The sequence below is a fragment of the Strix aluco genome, chromosome 3 (assembly GCF_031877795.1).
Source record: "Strix aluco isolate bStrAlu1 chromosome 3, bStrAlu1.hap1, whole genome shotgun sequence".
Taxonomy (NCBI): Eukaryota; Metazoa; Chordata; class Aves; order Strigiformes; family Strigidae; genus Strix; species Strix aluco.
The window spans coordinates 43,968,083-43,987,896 of NC_133933.1; the positions used below are offsets into that span (position 1 = coordinate 43,968,083).

The 19,814-nt window shown below is 42.6% G+C and overlaps 1 protein-coding gene across 1 annotated transcript in view; it reads right to left on the reverse strand.

Annotated features, from left to right (window-relative positions):
- DRC8 (dynein regulatory complex subunit 8) overlaps positions 1–19,585 on the reverse strand; it is a 35,915-nt gene extending 16,330 nt beyond the window's left edge. Inside the window, 2 exon segments of the mRNA XM_074818340.1 lie at positions 475–559; positions 19,404–19,585. Of these exon segments, the coding sequence (XP_074674441.1) occupies positions 475–559; positions 19,404–19,431 (113 nt within the window). The 5' untranslated portion in view covers positions 19,432–19,585.
- Positions 19,586–19,814: the final 229 nt, after the last annotated feature.

Consider the following 19,814-nt stretch of genomic DNA (forward strand, 5'->3'; position numbering starts at 1 on the left):
CACTGTCAGACTGATATCCACTTCCCACATTACCCCAAAGGAAGAGGGACGTTGCAGTTGGAGACACCTACTGAGAGCAGGTAACCATGACACACACCGGCAGGGACACCTCTTGACATGCTGGGACTATCCTGAAAACAAGGGGATCCATATGGGATGTAGGACCTGTAGTGCCAAGTGAGCTATCAGAGCAGAGATTTCCTAGTAATAATTGTAGCCTCAGACTTCTTGTCTAGCTGCAGTTTCCTCTTGCCTCTTTATTCCACCAGTTCCAGCATCCCTCTATCAAGCCAGTTTCAGTCTCAACCACTGAACTCCACAAAATGTGTATTAAACAAGCAAAGACATAATTGTCCAATCAGGGCCAAAAGAACTCTTTCAATTACATTTTCTGAAAAAGGAGATGCAGGTTTAGGGAGTTATTTATCTCTATAATAAATCCTGTAATATTTCTGTGTGAAGGTATTTACAAACCTGACATCCACAGTTTTATTGCATTCATGGTCAAACACCTCAAAAGCCTCTATAATCTTTTTCTCAATTTCAGCTACTGCGCCATCTGCAAAAAGAAACATAAGAAAAGAAAAAGAAAGATTCACTGAGCTGTTGCAACTAATTTATTTCCAGTTTGAGAAATGTGACAGCAAAAGCACCAAAACTGATAAAGGGGCAGACAGAAAAGGTATTTTGAAAAAGCAGAAATTATTCTGAAAAAAACCCCACTCTAAATGCAGAATGTCATTTATATCAGTAATATGGCTTTGCAATGGCTCTGCAGCTACATCAAGTCTGGTGGTAATGTTGCGTCTCAGCTGCATGATCACCATGTCCGGGTGTGGACCCTGCTCAGAGTGTGCCACAGCTCCTCCTGGACCATGGGCCTGAGCCCTTCCTGGACGCCATGGTGCCAGGGGAAGGAGCAAGGCAAACCTGGTCCCAGGCTTGCTCCGGGTTCATCCAGGTTCCTGCACCCAAGGAATCAAAAGTGCTCTCATGTCCACTAAGGTAGCCATCGTGTATGAGAAGCTGAGAACCAGGAATAAAGAGACAGTTAAGATACATGCAGAGTGAATATGTCTCATGGTAAATAATTTATTGTAACAGTTTGGAAAGGAAGACAATCTCAGGGAAGGGGAAGGAGCAATTCGCTGCATTTGCTTTTTGTATCTCAATCTCAAAGAATGGGGAAAGAAGAACTACACATTATCACAGTTATATCTCGTCTAAAGCCAAAAATTGCATTCTTGGGGTAAGGGAAGTACCAGGAAATAAATTCTGAAGAGAAAAATGTAAAGAGAGGAAAGAGTCCGACTCAAAAAAAAGCACCCTGGCAAGGCAACCAGGGTAAACAGAGTGAACTGGCTAGATCATTTATTAGTGTCATAGTTTGAATTCAAAAAGACAGAACATAGAAAGCAAAGTGATATGGAGTTGACCTTTTGGTTCCTGTTGCTAAACACAGCCCCAAACTTCAGCTGGCAAACTCAGGAGGTAGCATTTTGTGAGCTAGCCCCACAGCCTTCACACAGGCCTCCAAAGGGAACATCTGAGTGACAGCCAGAACATGATTGTCTCTACTGCATTCTCAACATAATGATGAAAACCTAACTCTTTTCTATCAGAAAAGATTTATTTTCTTCTTTAAGCTCATCTGGTGTTAAAAGTGTTGTTGAGCAGCTCTGACCAGCACTAAACCACTGGGCACTGTTTCCACTGTCATTATAAATCCATACCTAGTTTCCTACAATCCCAGTATTTTTAGAATCTCCAGGGCTGCAGTCTACAACCATTTTTGCCATTTGCCCTCTTCCTCACATGACAGAAATGTCTGTTTCCTGGCAAAGGGTATCAGAATTGAACTTAGCCAAAAGATACATTGGCCTTGTGAGGTCCCCGTTTCTATCTTGACCCATGAGACTTTTCATCGTACTTTCTCCCCTTGTGCTGCTGAGAAAGGCAGAGAGTGGCTGGGTAGGTGCCTGGCAGCTGCCCAAGGTCAACCCAGCACAGGCTGCAAGCACTCTAATACAGTCGTGGATTGACCCAGGTATAAGGAAGCTCTTTTTCATATAGAAGAGAGATGCACCCCCTTATAAAGGTAAAGGTGCACAATGGATTGGAGACTGGAGCTCACTGAGGAAGAGCCCTGCTGAGTCCCCACATATAGGACAAGCTGTGGTTTTTTTCGTAGTTTAACGATAATCCCTGCCTTTTATGTGCCTAAGCGATACAAACCACATTTAATTCCTTTCCAAAAAGCATCGTTAAATCTAAGTGGACCTGATTCCTTGTAGAAGATGCCCTAAAGACTTACTCTCAAAGTACTACATTTGATGGGAGTTTCTTCAGCAACTTCAGAGTTCTGGACCCAGCCTCCAGTGTAGACTGTTGTTTAGTTCTTGAGATCAGGCACTTCAGTTGTACTATGTCTTCCAACAGAGAAATGCTGAATGAATATTTATAGCTGTATATTCTTGGCTTGAAGAGTGAGCCTTCTGTAGAAAAAAATTTAACCAGGGGAAGGCAGGGAAACATTCCAGTACTGGAACTAATGTAGCCATCCAGCCTTTTCAAGCTTTGCCTTCCATTAAAATAGTATACATTAATCTTACCTGTTTCAAGAGGCCTGGCAAAGATCCTGAAATGAAATGAACTTGGTTCAATCTAGGTACCAGATAATCTATATTTCTTCCAAGAACAGAGAGGAAGTTGCAATTAAGAACCATATCCATGGAAGAAAAAATAATATACTGTAGTCCTCTGAAAGACTCTCTGTGAGATGAACGAACACCTAATAATCTATTGCCTAAATCTCTTATCTCTCTAAGGATGAAAGCCAAGATGTTCAACATAGTTCAGAACGGCAAAGCTAGTTATGTGAAGACTGCTATGATTCACTCTAAACCTTTCTTTGGGAGGGAGAAAAAGATGGATTCCAGCTCTAGGATAAGTAATGGATAAAGGCTTAAAATGATCCCTTCAATAAGGGCATCAAAAGATCAGACATGCAGTTAACTCAGCAGATGTGATGCTCTAATGTACTGAAATCTTTCTGCACAAGGATACTCGGCTCCATGGGTAGATCAATGAAAGCTTCATGTTGCCCTGTGGAGCAATTTTTTAGCAGTTTTCAGAACAGAAATACCTACACTCTGATTGAATAAAAGATTTCACTCACTTATTCTACTAACTAGAAAAACAATACATAATATCAAAGATAAAATTATTTGATTACTTCTAATGGCTGAAATAAATAAATATTGAAACATATCATGTCAATACCTATAACTACTTATTCCCTCAAACGCTTCCTGTAAGGATGATTTCCATTTTTATGCTGTTAAAATGCTTCAGATACTTGTCGTTTTTTTCTCATTTTCTCATTCTCATTTATTTTCCTAACACATAAGCAATAAGAAGACAAAATGTCTTAAAATCCATTCCTCAGATACATTAACTAAAAAATGTATTCATTATCAGTTTCCTTTCCTGTACTATCCTTTGCTATTTTCCCAGTTTGTTTAGTTTGAACTAGATAAAGCTCTAGACGCTGCCAGTTAAGTAAGACTGGCAGGGAGCTGGGAGTCCCAAATTAATTCTGCTGGTTCTTTCAGACTGAATTGTTCCTCTTCAGATTGTCCAGACTGTTCCCCGGCACTCTGAGGCCTATTTGAAGCCAGCCCCCAAGCAGCACACCTGCCTCAGTTGTGACATTTCTTCTTCAAAGACCACAGCTTCAGTCTTTGTAGGGAACAGAAGCAATTAAATAGATGTGGCTCTGCCAGACTCTTGAGTAATGAGCATTTTAAAAAATGGTTTCTAGTTGATACAATTTGCTAGATTCTACCATTCGTTTAACTGTACGAGCTTGCTTTCTTTTCTTCCTCAAGGCCAGTTGCTCTGATGGTTCAAAAAGCCAACCCTTCCTTTCACTGAAGAGAAATTATGTGCAGAAAAAAGAGGTATCAAAAGAACAGGTAGGCCAACATTAAACAAGCACCTAAAATGCTGGGGAGCAGCATCTGTCAGCTGCTCACAGGAAAAGATTTAGTCCCAATGCAGCTTCATGAACCTATTTACACAATGTGACACTCTGAAACTCTTTTTGTGCTATGTAACGAGTCAAATTAAGGGCTGATTTGTAGAAACACCAGTGGATTTGATTTTATTAGTTCGTGTTACTGCTCAACACACCTGAAACATTAATCTTTATAAACATCAATCTAGGTATATTTTAATAAATACAGTCAATTCTATGTTTAAACTCCTATATGCATGTGGATACCTCATTAATTACTCCATCCTCTCTTCACGATACTATGTTATGGTTACAAGCAGGTGTGAGGAAACCCCTGAGGTCTCTGGTGACAGGAACCCTTTCTTACATGGGGCTGCCTTGCTGAACTAGTCAGTTTGAAATGACAAGGGACACAACTGGGTAACCCCAACTCAGTGACAGACAGTTTTAGAGTCATTTAAATGTTGTTGTTCGGTTTTTATTTAAAAGTGGTGTTATCAATAGCTCTTTTGTAGATTTCCCCATCCATTAACCAGGGCTTACCAGCAGGAAGTACAGAACTGTACCAGCGCCTACATACCCCAGCACCATTTCTTCTCTTTCCCACTAGCTATTATTTCAACCAAAAAAGCAGGCAGCATGCTTGGTCCTGTCAGTTGGAAAACTGGGAATGGGTTGCAAAGACTGCCATGAAGAAAAAGGAACATTTTTAAGAAGGCAATGGACATGACAGGGGACACGACTGTGGAGGCAGACACATGAGAAAATGTGAGTCTTAAAGCCCCCTGCAATCTCCACTTGACTTCAGTGAACTTTATCTTTCTGTTCACGGATCCAAGCTATAGTATTTAACCACCCTCTCCACACTGCTCCAACACTCTTCAATAAGGTCCCTGTGATCACCCTTTGCAAACTTTAGCTCTTCTCACCATGTCCAAAATCACAGGTAACACTCTGTCTTGCCGTACAATGCCAATCAAAAACGCAAGGTGAGAAGGTGGTTGAGCTATGGGGAATATCTGAGCCAGCCAGAGGTGGAAAATGTACAAAAAAGTAAGTGTGAAGTCCCTTCTTAAAAAGTGAACCTACTGCACGGTCAAAAAAAAAGGTGTGACCAACAAGCAGAAATAGCTAAACAGATCTTACTCCTTACAGCTTTAATATGGAGTTAAAATCCTATAAGTGTGTCAAGATGCAGGAACAGTTCCCCAGTAAGGAGGGAGACTAGTGCTAGTCCTGAAGAATACTATGTTTCCTTTAAGGGCGATTCCAAATTTATTATCTAGGTATACAGGGCAAATGGATGAAAGAGATGAACTAAAAAGCAAAAGAGATTTGTCTTTGATGTTTGCAGCCACTGTTTCATCTGACTTCTTCCAAAATCCTTCACAAAATCACAAATGGAAATAAAAGCATCAGAATTGGGGAAAAAACTCCAAATCTGTCTGTAGTTCTAATGAGAAGAAATTCACAATGTATATTTGCTTACATATGAAGCAAAAAAACAATAAAAGACTTCACAATTGCAACTCTGAGGAGGTTATCAATCAGCTCTTATGAAATCTAATCAGGCTTTTAAGCCAGTTTTAATTGGACCATCACGTAGGTCAAGATATCAAAAAGCGGTCACAATACTCAGCATCACCAGCACAGGTGAACTCTCAAACACTCTCAAATAAGCTCATCAGTTTTATGAAGACATTGTGCTTCCAGAACAAAAAGGGAAAGCCAGTGCGGTGTCATAAGATGAATTCTTAGTGATGACATCAGCACAAGGTGTTCCCATGCTGCTGCTGCTCTTTCCTAACTCCAAAGCGATGTATACAACTCCCTAAATTATTCTGCCACAAATGTTTGTGTTGCCTTCATGTTAAGTGTGGGGAGTTTGAATGACTTAAAAATAATTCAGAAACCTTGCCCCACCCCAAAGAAGAAAACCTTACAGCATTTAACTAATTCTATTTTAAGAAACTTACTCAGTAAAAGGAACACAGGGAGAAAACAATCTTGAGGCCATTTGAATCTGACTTATTGGCAAGAACTTTCTTCTCCATAGAAGAAAAGGCATACATTTGATTTTTTCTAGTGACCTTCCTAATTCCAGGGGAAACTTAATGTACAGTCAGCCTAATATGCTGAAACAGTAATTGTATGCTGTGTTCTAAAAATATTGAGGCAAGAGAAATATTTTCTTCTGTACTCTGTACCTCCTATAGCATGTATGATATTTATACATTAGATACCAGAAAAGAAAGGAACAATATGATTAAGCTGTAAGCTGGCTGAATATGCAATGTTCTTTCTTTGTGTCTTGTGATACATAATGAAATAATTTAAGATACATGCTCATCAAAGAGTCTTCATTCTGGAAAGACAAATCAAGCAGATTTTGAAGAAAAACAAGAGGCTTATAAAGCAGCTTGATTCCTCCCAAGAAGGGATATACCCATTCCTGAACTGCAATCTGAAGAGAACAGCTTGACACAAAATATTGATGGCATCACTGGGAAATATGTCACCTGAGTTTAGCCATTCAGATTGAATGAAGGAGATAAAAGATGCAGCTTCATGAAATTTGGTATACGCCAGTTCCCAACAAATGACCAGGCTAAGTTCTTCACTGACGTCGTACCTATTCCAATTTGGGGATCCAAGCTATGGCCTGCAGCCTCAGGAAAGGATAATGCTTTCTCTCCTGGGTAAGAAGCATCCCATGTTATCACAGATGATACTTAGGCAATCTGAACCTTAGTTTGTTTCCTGCAGAAGAATAAAAAAGCTTAACTGGTTTCTGCAGAGGTCATTTTCAAGCATTCTCAAAGAAGCAAAAATGAAGTCTCAAGAACAGCAAAAGCTTTTTCTTTCATGTTTTTCAGATTTGTTGGGAACTAGCCACATTATTGCTCCTTATTGCTTATGTTTGTAGCAACCTACACCATTTGGTATCTAGACAAACAAGCAAACCCCATCATCAGCGTGAGTCAACAAAACCAAAACGCTACACTCATCATCATGTAAGTGAGCAACCTTGGACTAAGAGCTTAACCTCAGCCTATTGTCATATCTCTTTTCCTAATGGTAGTACATGTGAGAGCTGAAAAACTACCTGGTTGTTTTCATCACAGTAACTGCTTTATGGAAAACTAATAGAGAATAAAAATAAAGGGACTATATTTAAAAATAGATACATAGAATGGAGCTCTCAGAGTGGAGCAATCAGAACAATCTTTGCACAGCCCCATGGCATGTGGTGTGAATAACCATGAGAACAAAACCTCCAGCAACAAATAGAGTTTTAGAAAAATCAGGTAATTAATTTGATGTCTGATAATAAAACACAGGCTGTCAGTTTGATGAAGGCTGTGGCAAAGTTAACTGCAAAAGCTACTTCAAATTCTGACAAAAAATATTAAACACAATTTTTCTTTTTGTCTTCTTTACATAAGACAATTGTAACATGGGCAAAATAAATAATAAAGTGATGTAAAAAATGAAGCACTATCTTGACTCCAGCTTTGGCTATGGAAATGAGATTATTTCATAGAATTATGCTAGTAATAAAAAAGTAAACAGAGTTCAGATCAATCACAATGGTAATATTTTGGTTATTTCAATTAGAGGTTGACAAATTCATTAAAGACTTTAAAAAAATATATAATGACTGGGCATTTCAATCTCAAAGTTGAAAAATGCAGTAATATACCAATATGCAAAATATATCCAGTTTGTGATAGTCAGTTGGTGGCAACTAAATGGAGCTACAGGCTGCCAGTAACTTTACCTGATGAAACAAGATATGCTGAATATTATCCTAGGTTTTGATTGTTTAGCAGACGGTATTTTAAATGCCATGGCATTCTAATTTACCATAGATTCAGACGTTTTAATACATGTGGGAACCAAAACTAACAAAACTAATGGGGCAATTAACAAACTAATTCAACTGTTGAGAAACAAAGTAAGTACAGAAACCACTGCTGCCTTGATAAGCAGTCAAGCTTCTAGTTGCTTATAAAATTCTCAATCTGATACTATAACATAAAACAAAACAGGCCATGGAGGATGCCACGTCAAGCTGGAAAAGAAGCCATAAATAGTCAATGCCTTTCATCACCTAGTATGTCCAAAGGTGTTAAATCGACAGTTCACACCGCCTCCAAAACACAGTTCATATTAGAGCGTCATTGATGAAAGGGAATATCCACCATTCACAAAGTTCTTGTCCCAGTTATGTCTCCCCAGAGGTGCTGGAGTTATGGTCAATCTTGTCTATCATCAATGGAAAAAATATTTCTTCCCCTTGGGGTACACATCCTTGTAGGTCATCAAACCCATTTTAATGCTGTCACTTCTGGTTGCTCTTGCAAGATGCCATTGTTTTGCCTGGTCTGTGCTGGGCAAACAGCCCCCACAGCAGTCCACAGAGATCACTCTGTATCCTCAGTACTTGATAACTCATACCTATCTGTCCTGAGTCATAATGATATAACAGCTTGAACAGCTGCTGTATTAAACCTGACTCCCACGTCCTTACCAGGATCCTGTTTGCTTGCTCTGTCCAGAGCTTGCACTGCATTTCTTAAAGCCAGGGGATGCAGATGGCAAAGTATGTCAGCATGAAGCCCCAGTGGAACTACAACCACTGCCTGAGCTTGCTGCAGATAATGCATTTGCCTATGGGAATGGAGAAGGGCAAATTACGAGGGATACCCTTGCTACCTCTGCAAATTCCTTGACAGATGCTTCCTGTAACACAAAATTGTCCATATGTTGGAGGGGACCAATAAACCACTATTTTCTGCATCACTTCCTATACTACAACCCTGACAGCCTCCCTGTGCCCAGGCTTCTGAACAGCAGCATTAATTTCCCTGGTGCCACCCCAATTCTTTCTGGAGGTCCCCAGAATGGAGGATTGCAATTTGTTTGTCAAAGAAATAAAAGGTGTAAGGACTTCCTACACACAAAATGCAAACCAAACTTACTCTAAACTTACTGAAACTGTTTATAACCAAGCAGAACTTGCAAGCGAAGGGAAGAGGGGCAGAGAACGTTAAATGTTAGAGTGGCTGAGCAGGACTGCGTCCCAGCAGGAATCCTGCTAATGTCATACAGTACTTCTTACAGTTCGTAAAACTCCGCTAAATGCTCTTCAGGGCTGGACATGTGGCAGATTTTCTCATGAGGAAGGCATATGGAAGACTGCAAGTTTAGTGCCATTGACAAAAAAAAGCAGCAGCACGTGCTGAAGATGTGGTAAGGGATACGACTCTGCACTTCCTATTGCCTGGCTGAGCGCCTTACACAAAAATGCCCACAGGCAGAGGTGGCTGACACCACCGGTCCACTCTGCTTGCTTTGCCCTGCAGCACTGTTCTGTTCCCTCCGGAATAGCACCCATTTGCTCTGCTGAACGTCGTTTCCCAGCTCTGTGCTTCTGTCATCATCAACTTCGCATCTCTTCATGGGCTGTGTGTGATTAGTCTCTCCCCTGCCCTACAGGCAAGAAAACCCTTCCTTCCTGCTGCTCAAAGAGTTCCTGAGCACCCTGTTGGTGAGGGCAAGCTCAGCCTAAACAATCCTGGGACATACTGGGGAAGGATGTTACAATCATATGGTTTGCTAGGGAAAAATCCATTCCCTCATAGGCAGTTAGTCTGAGTGATGCAACGCAAGTACATATCAATTCATGTCAGTGACAGCACTTCATGCATCTCAGGAAAAACGCAACAAAATATGCCCTGATGTTTTTACTGTACACAATCCATGTAGATATGCTACATCTACAAATATATATATATATATACTGAAGCACCAGTCTTCATCAGCATCAGCAGAGAAACCTGAAATCCTGGAAAATGGTCAAGGAATACTACCTAGCTAGCTATACTCTGCTAGAGTACAATTTTCTCAAACCTGAAGCACTATCTGAGGTTTGAGGAGTGATCAATTTTTCTTTTTTTTTTTTGGTGGGATGGTATGGAAGGACTCCTTCCTACTTTCACTGCACAGAATGAATTTGTGATTTGGTCTGCCAAAGAGGGGAAATGGAGGCGCAGTGGCTGGCTGGTTGGTATGACCATGCACCTGGGATGTAGAAGGCACTATGTTCCAGGTCAAAGCAATTAAGATGAGACAGACTCTGGCAGGGATTCCTGAGCTGCCACAAGCCCAGGCAGTGGCCCATAGCAGCACCTAGCTGAGACATGCTAGTCCAGGCTTTGGAAATGGAAGTGTGCAGGCTAGGGCCAGGACTTGGCTACAGCACTAGTTCCTCCTGCTGGTTAAGCGTTCTGGACCTAGCAGCATGCCCAGAAAAAAAATGTCAGAAAAGAAAACTAGAAGTTGGCCTAATTCAGGTTAAAATTGCAAGACATTCTGACACATTTTCTATTGAGTAATTTGTAAGCCATGCTACAGCATTCCTTTTACATCTGCACGGTCCAGTGGAGGCCGTCATCCACTGCTTCACTGGCAGTAGTAGGCAGAAGTCCTTCCATCAGGAAATGGCAATGCAAGTTGGATTTCCAGACACACAGCAGCACAGGCAGGTTTTCTCTCTGTTTTGACCAGCCAGGATGATACTGTGCAGGAGGATTACTACCTGTAAGTAGCAGGGAAGTGCACAAGCAGATAACTTGGCACCCAGCCCTCCTCCAGCTCCAACTTACTTCTCTGCTGCTGCTGCTGGAAGGACTGCATGCAGCTCCAGCTAGCCACAGCCCTGAGCTCCTCCTGCCAGCTCCCACTGTGCCCCTGGCTGCTGGGGGTACTCCGTTAGCACCCAGTGACAAGCACCTTGCTGCACAAGTTCATAGCTCTGTCTTGCACCTTTCCCTATAGCTACAGCTTACAGATTCTTTTCACCCTGAGTACAAAGTCTCTCTGAGCTCTGAAACAGTCAATAGTGAGAGCTAATGCCCTGACTCGACCTTCTTAAGAGTGTTACTCCTTGTATCCTAACCCACTGTCATGCCCGTATTAAATAGTGCAGGGTCATCCTGTGAACAGTAACATACAGCTTATTGCCTATATCCTCTGGAGAATACATAGTACTGGGAAACAGAAGGAATGCATGCATGGTGTGCCCTGTGTATGCCCAAAGCTCAGATAAAAAGTAGGGATAATCTCTAAGAGCTTGAAAGAATCTGGAGTTATTGTTACTTACAGCAGAAACTCTTGGCAGTCCTCCTGAGCTTTTTTCAAAATACAACAGCACTTTTCAAAAAAACATTTTTCAAAATACAAACAGACTTCACACAAGTCTGTTTGCCCACACTTTGTGAATTTGTTGTTGCTGAGTCCTTGCAAAAAAAGTTTCTTTTTTTTTTCCTAATATTTGGTCATGTGTTGAAACTTTTTTTTTTCCTCAAATCCATTTTGCCTTTTTGCACTTCTTGGAGGGAAGAGTTGGATGAGACAGGCCTCGAGACTCTGGGATGGGACAGTTACAGTGGCCTTACAAGACAAAAAAAGCTATTGAGTCCTGGATCATAGCAATGCATTTTTTCATTTAATAAGCTATCAAACATTTTATATCAGGAGTAGCTGTAACATTTTTAGCAACAATCAGGACAGCATGAAATGTTCAACTACAGCTCTCAGGATTTGGTCCTGCCTGTCTTCGCAAGCAGCTGGCCATAGCCATGCTGCTCTAGTTCCACAGGCCTTACAACTGTTGCAGATTGTTACTTTGGAGGCAGCATTCAATAAGGACTCTCAGGAGGAAATATGTATCCAAATTGGACCTAACAGTTCTCAATTATGACCTAGATTTCAGCCAGACAAGCACATCATCATTTTGCAGCTACTCAAGTGGTGGCTGAATCTGACTTCACAAAGCCTGGCACTTCATGAGCCAAAGCAGCAAGCTCTGAGTAGTATCACTCACCTTAATCATTTGCAGAGGTCCAGCTCTGACAGCAAAGCTCTCCTTCTGCTAGCTGGTGTCCACAGATAAGCTGCCAAATACTTGCCGTTGCATGCAACCGACACTGAAGGCAGTGAAACAACATGCTTTGTCACACTAACTTGCAGAATGATGGGGGAAAATCCTTTCCTTTTGATATAAAGATCTTCTCTTCTGAGCAGAGGATGTGGAGATATGCCTCCAGTCATCCAAAGAAAGGATCTATGCATAGATCTGGATTGCCTCCTGTATGTCTGTGATTCACATATAATATACAGTTAATATCTTACACTTTTCTTGAGGAAAGTCATGATGTTATCCTTCCTACAGTGAAGTGAAGTGAAGTGAAGTGAAAAAGAAATGCCAGCGCTTGATGTTTGTTAGCCTGCAAAAAAATAATTGTGACACTTTTTTTAAAGTCAATACCGGCTGCATGCAGTCTCCCTTTTCATAAAGCAGAGATAAACTGAGCATAAATCTCCATTAGGGATGTCTTGCACATCCCTGAAAACCCAACTCTGGCAGTTGTACCAGTCAGCACTCCTGTTGCAGCTCAGAGCTGGCAAAAACAGTAATCTCCACTGTTGCAATTTGTTCCGTATCTTTCATCTCAGCCACACCTGGGATATAATGAGAGTTATGTCTAGCCCATACTTATATTCTCTTTCATCACCAACAGCAAACTGCCCTGCAAGGATATATAGCTCTCCTGGTGATGCTGAGAGTCTCGCTACACCTCCAGCTGCTGCTGAAAAGGAAGAGCTTGTATCGGCTGCGACACCAGCAGAACACAACCCGTGCTGCTATGCTGTGTGGTCACAGAAGGCATTTGTCTCCATTTTTCCTGGACTCTCCACAGTGCTGGCCCCAGAAGCGTATGGCAGAGCAACAAAGGACAGCTCCGACACCCACAGCCCACAACACACATGCACCACACCAAGCTCCACCAAAATGCAGTAATGCACACGCTGCTGTGCGCCCCACAACAGCAGCTCACTCTGCCAATGACGTGGGGCAGCCCCAACAGGGCACTGCATAACCTGTCACCACCAGCGTGCCCACACATCTGACTGCATGTGTGGCAGCACCTAACAGCTCCTAAATTGAATATGCCTACGAAGCTGCCTCTGCACACTGATTGCTCAAGTGGTCAGGGACCAGAATCAAGGGGACATTTGTGCCCTGAGAATTAATTTATTTTAAACATAAGCCATTATAAAGTTTAACTACAGCACCACAGTAGTACTGCTAGAATACAGCAGTTTGTAAACTTTCTTCTTTTGAAGGAACTGTAATTGTCTACAATATAATGGGCGAATGATGGTTTTTAAGTATGACTTTTAATACATGCTGTTATTATGTAACATACCACAAGCCTTTCAATTTACCTGACAGGGTCTCAAATGGGTTAAAAAAAATAGTTTCAAGACTGGTTGCAATTCTATCTGCACTACTCTGGCATGAGGGCTTTGACCAAGCTAAAGGAAGACCTTCACAGTGAAACAAAGTGGCAAGGGATTACAGGGGTTTGCAGCAGCTGCTCATTTTTTAAGGGAGCTGTGTTGAAAGTATTGCTTAATCGCTTTCTTTACATAACGTGAATGAATACGAACCTCCAATTTTCTTTTTCATAGAATCATAGAATCATTCAGGTTGGAAAAGACCCTTGGGATCATCGAGTCCAACCATCAGCCCTACTCTACAAAGTTCTCCCCTACACCACATCCCCCAGCATCTCATCTAAATGACCCTTAAACACATCCAGGGATGGTGACTCCACCACCTCCCTGGGCAGCCTATTCCACTGTCTGACCACTCTTTCTGTGAAAAATTTTTTCCTAATGTCCAGTTTTGTTTGCCTAAGAGTAATATCCTGAATTTGAACAGTGTTTCAGGTGACAGATTTACGACATTTACATTTATCATCAATGGGGAATAAGACATTTCTCTAACTATTTGAGGCAGGTTAAACTAAAGCAGAAAGTTGGCAAACAGGTGAAAAAAGGATACAAGCTGTTCATGGATAAATTTCAGAATTCATGTCTAATTTTCAAGCTGACCATCGGCAGTAACAGGCCAGAACCTCCTGTGACCTTACACCAGTGACACAATAATCCTTACCATTTTTAAGATGAAGCTTGGTAAGCTTTTGAAAGTTATGGCTGTATACAACCCCAGGCTGGACTCAAGGAAATCCCTTCCAATCTTATGTTCATGCGGCTTTCACATACTACCTACACCTATATAACACTAAACAGTAAGGATGTCACATTTCAAAAAAGTTGGGAGTCTGTATTTTCTTACAGATGGACATTTACAATTAAGAGACTGTTTATAAAAATATCTCCCTAGACCTGTCAGGTAGCACGTAATCCTCAAAACCTGTGGGGGCCAGAGGCAGGTTTTGGGACCTCCTGCTCCTTACCATGCCAACCGCTTTTACCCCCGCACCAGGTACCTGCAAGCTCCCTGCAGGGAGCTCCCCACTTCTCCGGCCACCTCCTGCAGCACCCCTAGCCCCATCTCTGACTCTCCCATGCCCTTCCCAATGTTGCTGTCGCACTGGGCACAAGGCCCTCCTCCACACAGGCTGGGCCGGGACACCACTGCCGGTACCTTGCAGGATTTGTGGAAGCTATTTTCAGCTTCTGCTCCCCACCTCAACCGTACCCCCATGACAGAAACAGCAGCAGTGGCAGCCGGACCCCATGGCAGGATTTGGCCAGGGCAGAGCAGTGGTGTGACCAGCAGCCCTGTCTACATGGCCACCTCCCACCTGGGGGGCTAAATGTTGAGCATGTTCGGCAACAGGTTCATGTTGGACCTTCATCACCCGAAAGACCATTTCCCTTCCATAACCTGTGCCAACAGCAATGAAGCGGTATCCGTTCACACAAAATAAAGGTACTCCTAAATTGCAAAAAACCCACCCAACCCCTCAGATCTCAGAATAATTAGTATGTAGACATGGAAATTCTTAATAACATGTTAACTATTGTTGGAAAGATAATTTGTGGGAGTTCTTGAGCTCCCTGTCAGCACTGCGTATCTGCTGGTTGGCATTGTTTAAAAGACAAAAAACTTTGAAGCCTTTCTGCACACCAGCCAATTTTTTAATTCAATAAGTCAGCTAGAAGTAGAGCCAAACTGAAAAACTTCTGCCATTTTATGCACCATGGAAACAAGAAACCTGTCAATCTACAATTACCTATTCTACATCCATTTGAGATCAAATTTTACTGCAGGAGTATAGCCGAGAGGATCGGATATACTGCCTGTGTTTGTCCAGGGGAGATGGACATAATTTATTTTTTGTTTCATTCTCTGATAAGTACAGATATTAAAACATAACTCAGATTGATGTCAAGGTGCATGTTAAACTGCATTACAGTCTAATAAAAGCTATAAACTCTTCTCTTCATGTAATTTCTCACAGCAATGTCAACAAGAGGACCTAAAAAAATTCATAGTGTTCATCTGTAAATTCCACTGCGATAAAACTGCACACTGACACCCTAAGTGATCTCATATATTCAGATTTTCTTCTAGAGCTGAAATACTGCTTGCTTGAGCCTATGAAAGCTACTTATTTTTAACAACTCACACTAATTTTGTATTTTTGCCATAAATGAAACACTGCCACTTTTTAAATTAGAGATAATTTGTCTGATGGACTACTTTAGCCTGAAGGTTTAGTACGAGTGTTTAATCCACAGCTTTTGTACCTTTCAAATGCTGATGCTTATTTGTGAAACCCTCAAAAATATGTTTTAAAATCCTCAATATACCAAGACCTTAAATGTACTCATGTGCTTAAGCATCATGTGCATCTTATTATCCCATTCAGCGGGATTCCCCAAAGCCATATACAGCTTACGCGCTTTTCTGTGTCAGGTTTGAAACTCTCATGTTAATTAAGTGTGCTCCGAGAAGAATTAATAGTTATGACTGCCTACAGCGCTCATGGCAGCTACTAGGCTCTCTAAGCTTGGACTTGCAACTTTATTAAAACAGAATGAGCAGCGATAGCACATTTTCAGTATCTCTAGTGATACAGAATCCAGGCAGAGACAGGTGATACGGAGAAGGAACGTGGGAGGATTTGACAGGGCAGGTAAAGTAGGGGCAATTCTGCTTCTTTGCAAGAAGGTAGTAGTTGAATGGGATATGTAGCTACTTCTTATCAAATGTAAACTCCAGTAAATCTCTGATTTCACCAGCATGTCAGGCAGCAAACCGGGGCAGTTAAAGAGCAGATATGTAAGTATGATTGAACACACTGTTACTGTATTTACATAAAGCACTAAAATTGGGGTGAAAACTCTTTCCCATCTCCACTAACAACCTCCACATGACTGTTTCACAAGTGGGGAAGAGGATCTGTGAGGCCTGATTACATATTGCAGCTGTAACTCTAACTATCTAAACAACTACCAATTATTTACCAGAGAAAATCATCATCACAGAATGGTTACGCTCCATCTCCGTAGGTCTTCTCATCAGAATCAGGTATCTTTCTGGAGGACATCTGTTATCCAGAACTAGTTATTCAGTTTCATATGGGCGTAAGTGGGTGAAACAGGAGCTCAGACTATTTAATATACTTCCTTTTGGATTAAAATTCATGACTTATTAGCTGCATTTTAAATATGCGCTAACTGGCACAAAGAATATGGTCTTAGAAGAACTCTAATACTGTTCAATTACATAACATTACCATAATGATATAGGCACACTGAGCGTTCTCTCCTTTATGTACTTTCATGTGATTTCTTAAATCCCAGCTGGAGAAAAATATGTCTTGTTTTCTGTCTAGTTCTACTTCAGGCACGACTGGTCTGACATTTTGCTTTCAGGTTCTAGTAACATCAGTATTGAGATCAGAGATATTAAAACTTAGAAAATCTGACACGTTATGTCAAATTACAAAGAAATATCTGAGAGCAAATGGAAGAACAGACTGAATTAAGTAGCAGAAAAAGGGAAAGAAACAGGATGATAGGAAGATACAGACAAATATGCAGAAGAGAACGATTAAGAAAACAGTCTAGCGTAATCAGATGGGTATGAAGAAAAAACACTGAACAATGTTGAAAGCACAAATGTAGGGATATAAATTCATACATAAAACATGTACCTACAGATAGTATGGGCATGATCCCATTAACACATGCACATACAAGATTTTATTCACAAGAATTGCTTAAGTTAGAGGGTAATACTCATGTGAGTAACATGATGTACCAGAGGTTGCAGGATTTGGCCTTTCACCATTTTTCCTTGTGTACATCGTGTACATCTGTAAAACATTTAAGCAGGCATTTTAACTTTGAAGAACACAAAACCTGAAAATAATAGGACCTAAGGGAAACCTTTACCATGAAAGCTGGTGGAACTGCAGTTCCACAAAGAACCAAGAGGAATACCCCAAAGACTAATTATTTGACAATACAACTAATGTTACTGTTCTGTTTGAAGCATAAGAAAGTAAAAGTTGCAGTTTGCGTAGAGGTGGAATGCTGAAAGCGTGATCGATGCATGAATCCAGAATCGGAGAATTGTAATTATCCCTGTAGCTACTATCTGCAAGAAGTCTAATAGCAACTCTGAAATGGGTGTAAGCGACATATTCTTACGGGATTGCTTCTGCAGTTTAATGAGACACTGACTGTTAGCTTACCTCAACCGTGTTTATAATAATGAGACATCTTTATAGGGCAATAAGCAACTGGTGTGCCTAATAACAGACTATGAGTCTCATGAGTGACAGCAGGTTAAGTCGATGCCTTGTCCATGTGATACAGCTTATTGTCCTCATTCTACAGATAGGAAACCAAAGCCCAGTATGTCACTTTCCAGGATCTATCAGTCTGGTAGGGCCAGGAATGGACTTTATGGGTCAAGGTCATTTAAGATGACAGCACAATTTTCTTCTAGAAGATGACATTTGATACTCTACTGGGAATGGTGTTTTACAGGATGTTAAAAAACATGAAGTGTAAAAAAAAAAAAAACCAAACCAAGAGTCTGCCTTCAGTAATACAGTAATTAAACTTCTTACAAAGTATTCTTACTTTGAAACTACAAAACCAGCATTAAAAGCCATTAATCAAGCAATCGAAAACCTATGACCTTCCTTCTCCAAGAGTTTCTGCGTGTAGATTGACAAAATGGGGCAAAATCTCAATATCATACATATGGGTACCCAAAGTATATGAGGCCAGAACTTCCCAATATTACTGTTATCCTGCCAGAACACCAGATCCCCTCTTCTCAGATGGTTCAGCAGACTTCTAGGCTGTTATCCTATGATTTCTATCCACCTCTGCCAGCACTGTGCCTCAGTTTCATCTGCGAAACTGGAAAGATGCAAAAAATCGTGCTTTCACAAGACTAAACAAAAGTGAAAAACAATATAAAATAGAAAACACTTTTAGAACAGTCCTCACTGAAACTACATCAGTCTTATTTTTTTAATTTTTACAAGATCTCTATACTTCAAAGTGCATGCTAGAAATACTTCTACCGAAACCAAATTACTCATTCAGCACTATCCACAGCAATTATTTATACAGGACTTTTCTGTGGAATATGTTAGGGTTTTTTCTAAATAATACAAAATAATCCATTATTTAGATTATTTTAAATACAATGTTCAGAATTTGCAAACTATTACAACACATAGAGGTTTACTTATGGAAAAGGCCAGATTTTAGAAGTCACAACATTGTGAGTTTTAAGAAAGAACGTTTCCCTTGAAACAATACTTGAACATCCTTGCAGGAGGCATTACCTTTAGCCTGTAGAATATAATTTCTGGCAACACTCCCTAAAGTAGCACACGCTTGCCTCTAAAAATAAGCCCCGATGCTATCAGCAGCACAGATCACTTTTTCCTGGCAGAGAGCGCCCGACGCATCCAGAAACGATTGCAAGGGGCCATGACCAACCGGCTCCAGCAGCCGGTGCCGCGGTCCCGGCTGCCCTGGAAGCCACCCCACGCCGTGACGAGCCGGTCGCCACCGCTGCCATCCACTCCGGGTGCGCCCTGCGTGGCGGTAACGCAACCCTAAGGCTGGCAGCACCCGTGGCCGTGGCCCGCGGGTGGCATTGCAGCGGGGGCTGGTGGCATCCCCGGTGACAGGGGGTGCTGGGGCAGGCCTGAGGTGGAGGCAGTGGTGTGGCCACCTTGAACGGGATGGGGGGGCGGGGGGTGTGTGTAAATACGTACCTGTGCCTGCAGTCATACACACATACGTACATGCACACGCACACACATATAAGTACGTCCGTGCCCTCGGTGTGTCCGCCAGCCCTCCTGGCACCAGCCCCAGGCAGGGCAGGCCCCGCCGCCGCCGCCGCCGCCGCCGCCTCTCCCGCCGCCCCAGGCCGCGGCCCGGCCCCCACCGCCAGCCCTCCCGCACACCCCGCCAGGCGAGAGGCCCCGGCCCGGCCCCGGCCGCGGCCCGGCCTTACCCTCGCCGTTCCCCTCCTTCTCCGCCATGGCAGCAGCCCCGCGCCGTCACCATGGCGACGCGGGCCCCGCCGGGCCCTCGCTCTCCTCCCGCCGCCGCCGCCGCTCCTGGCAGCCCCGCGGGGCCCCGCGGCCGGGCGCGGCGAGGCCGGCTGCCGGCGGTCTGCCCAGCGGGCCGGGCCGAGCCGGCAGACGCAGCCACCTTCCCTTCGCCCCGGAGAGCTCTTCGCTTGCGGCCCTCGCAGGCTGCTAACATGCCACGCCAGTGCAAGAGGATGGAGGATGGCAGCAGGCCGCGGGAGGCCCTGCGTGCCGGCCGCCAGTACTGCGCCCGGCAGGGAGCCACGGCCGCCGTCCCCCCGAAACGCCGATCAAGCCCCAAATTTGGATCCCAGCGCGGAGGTCCGGGCCCC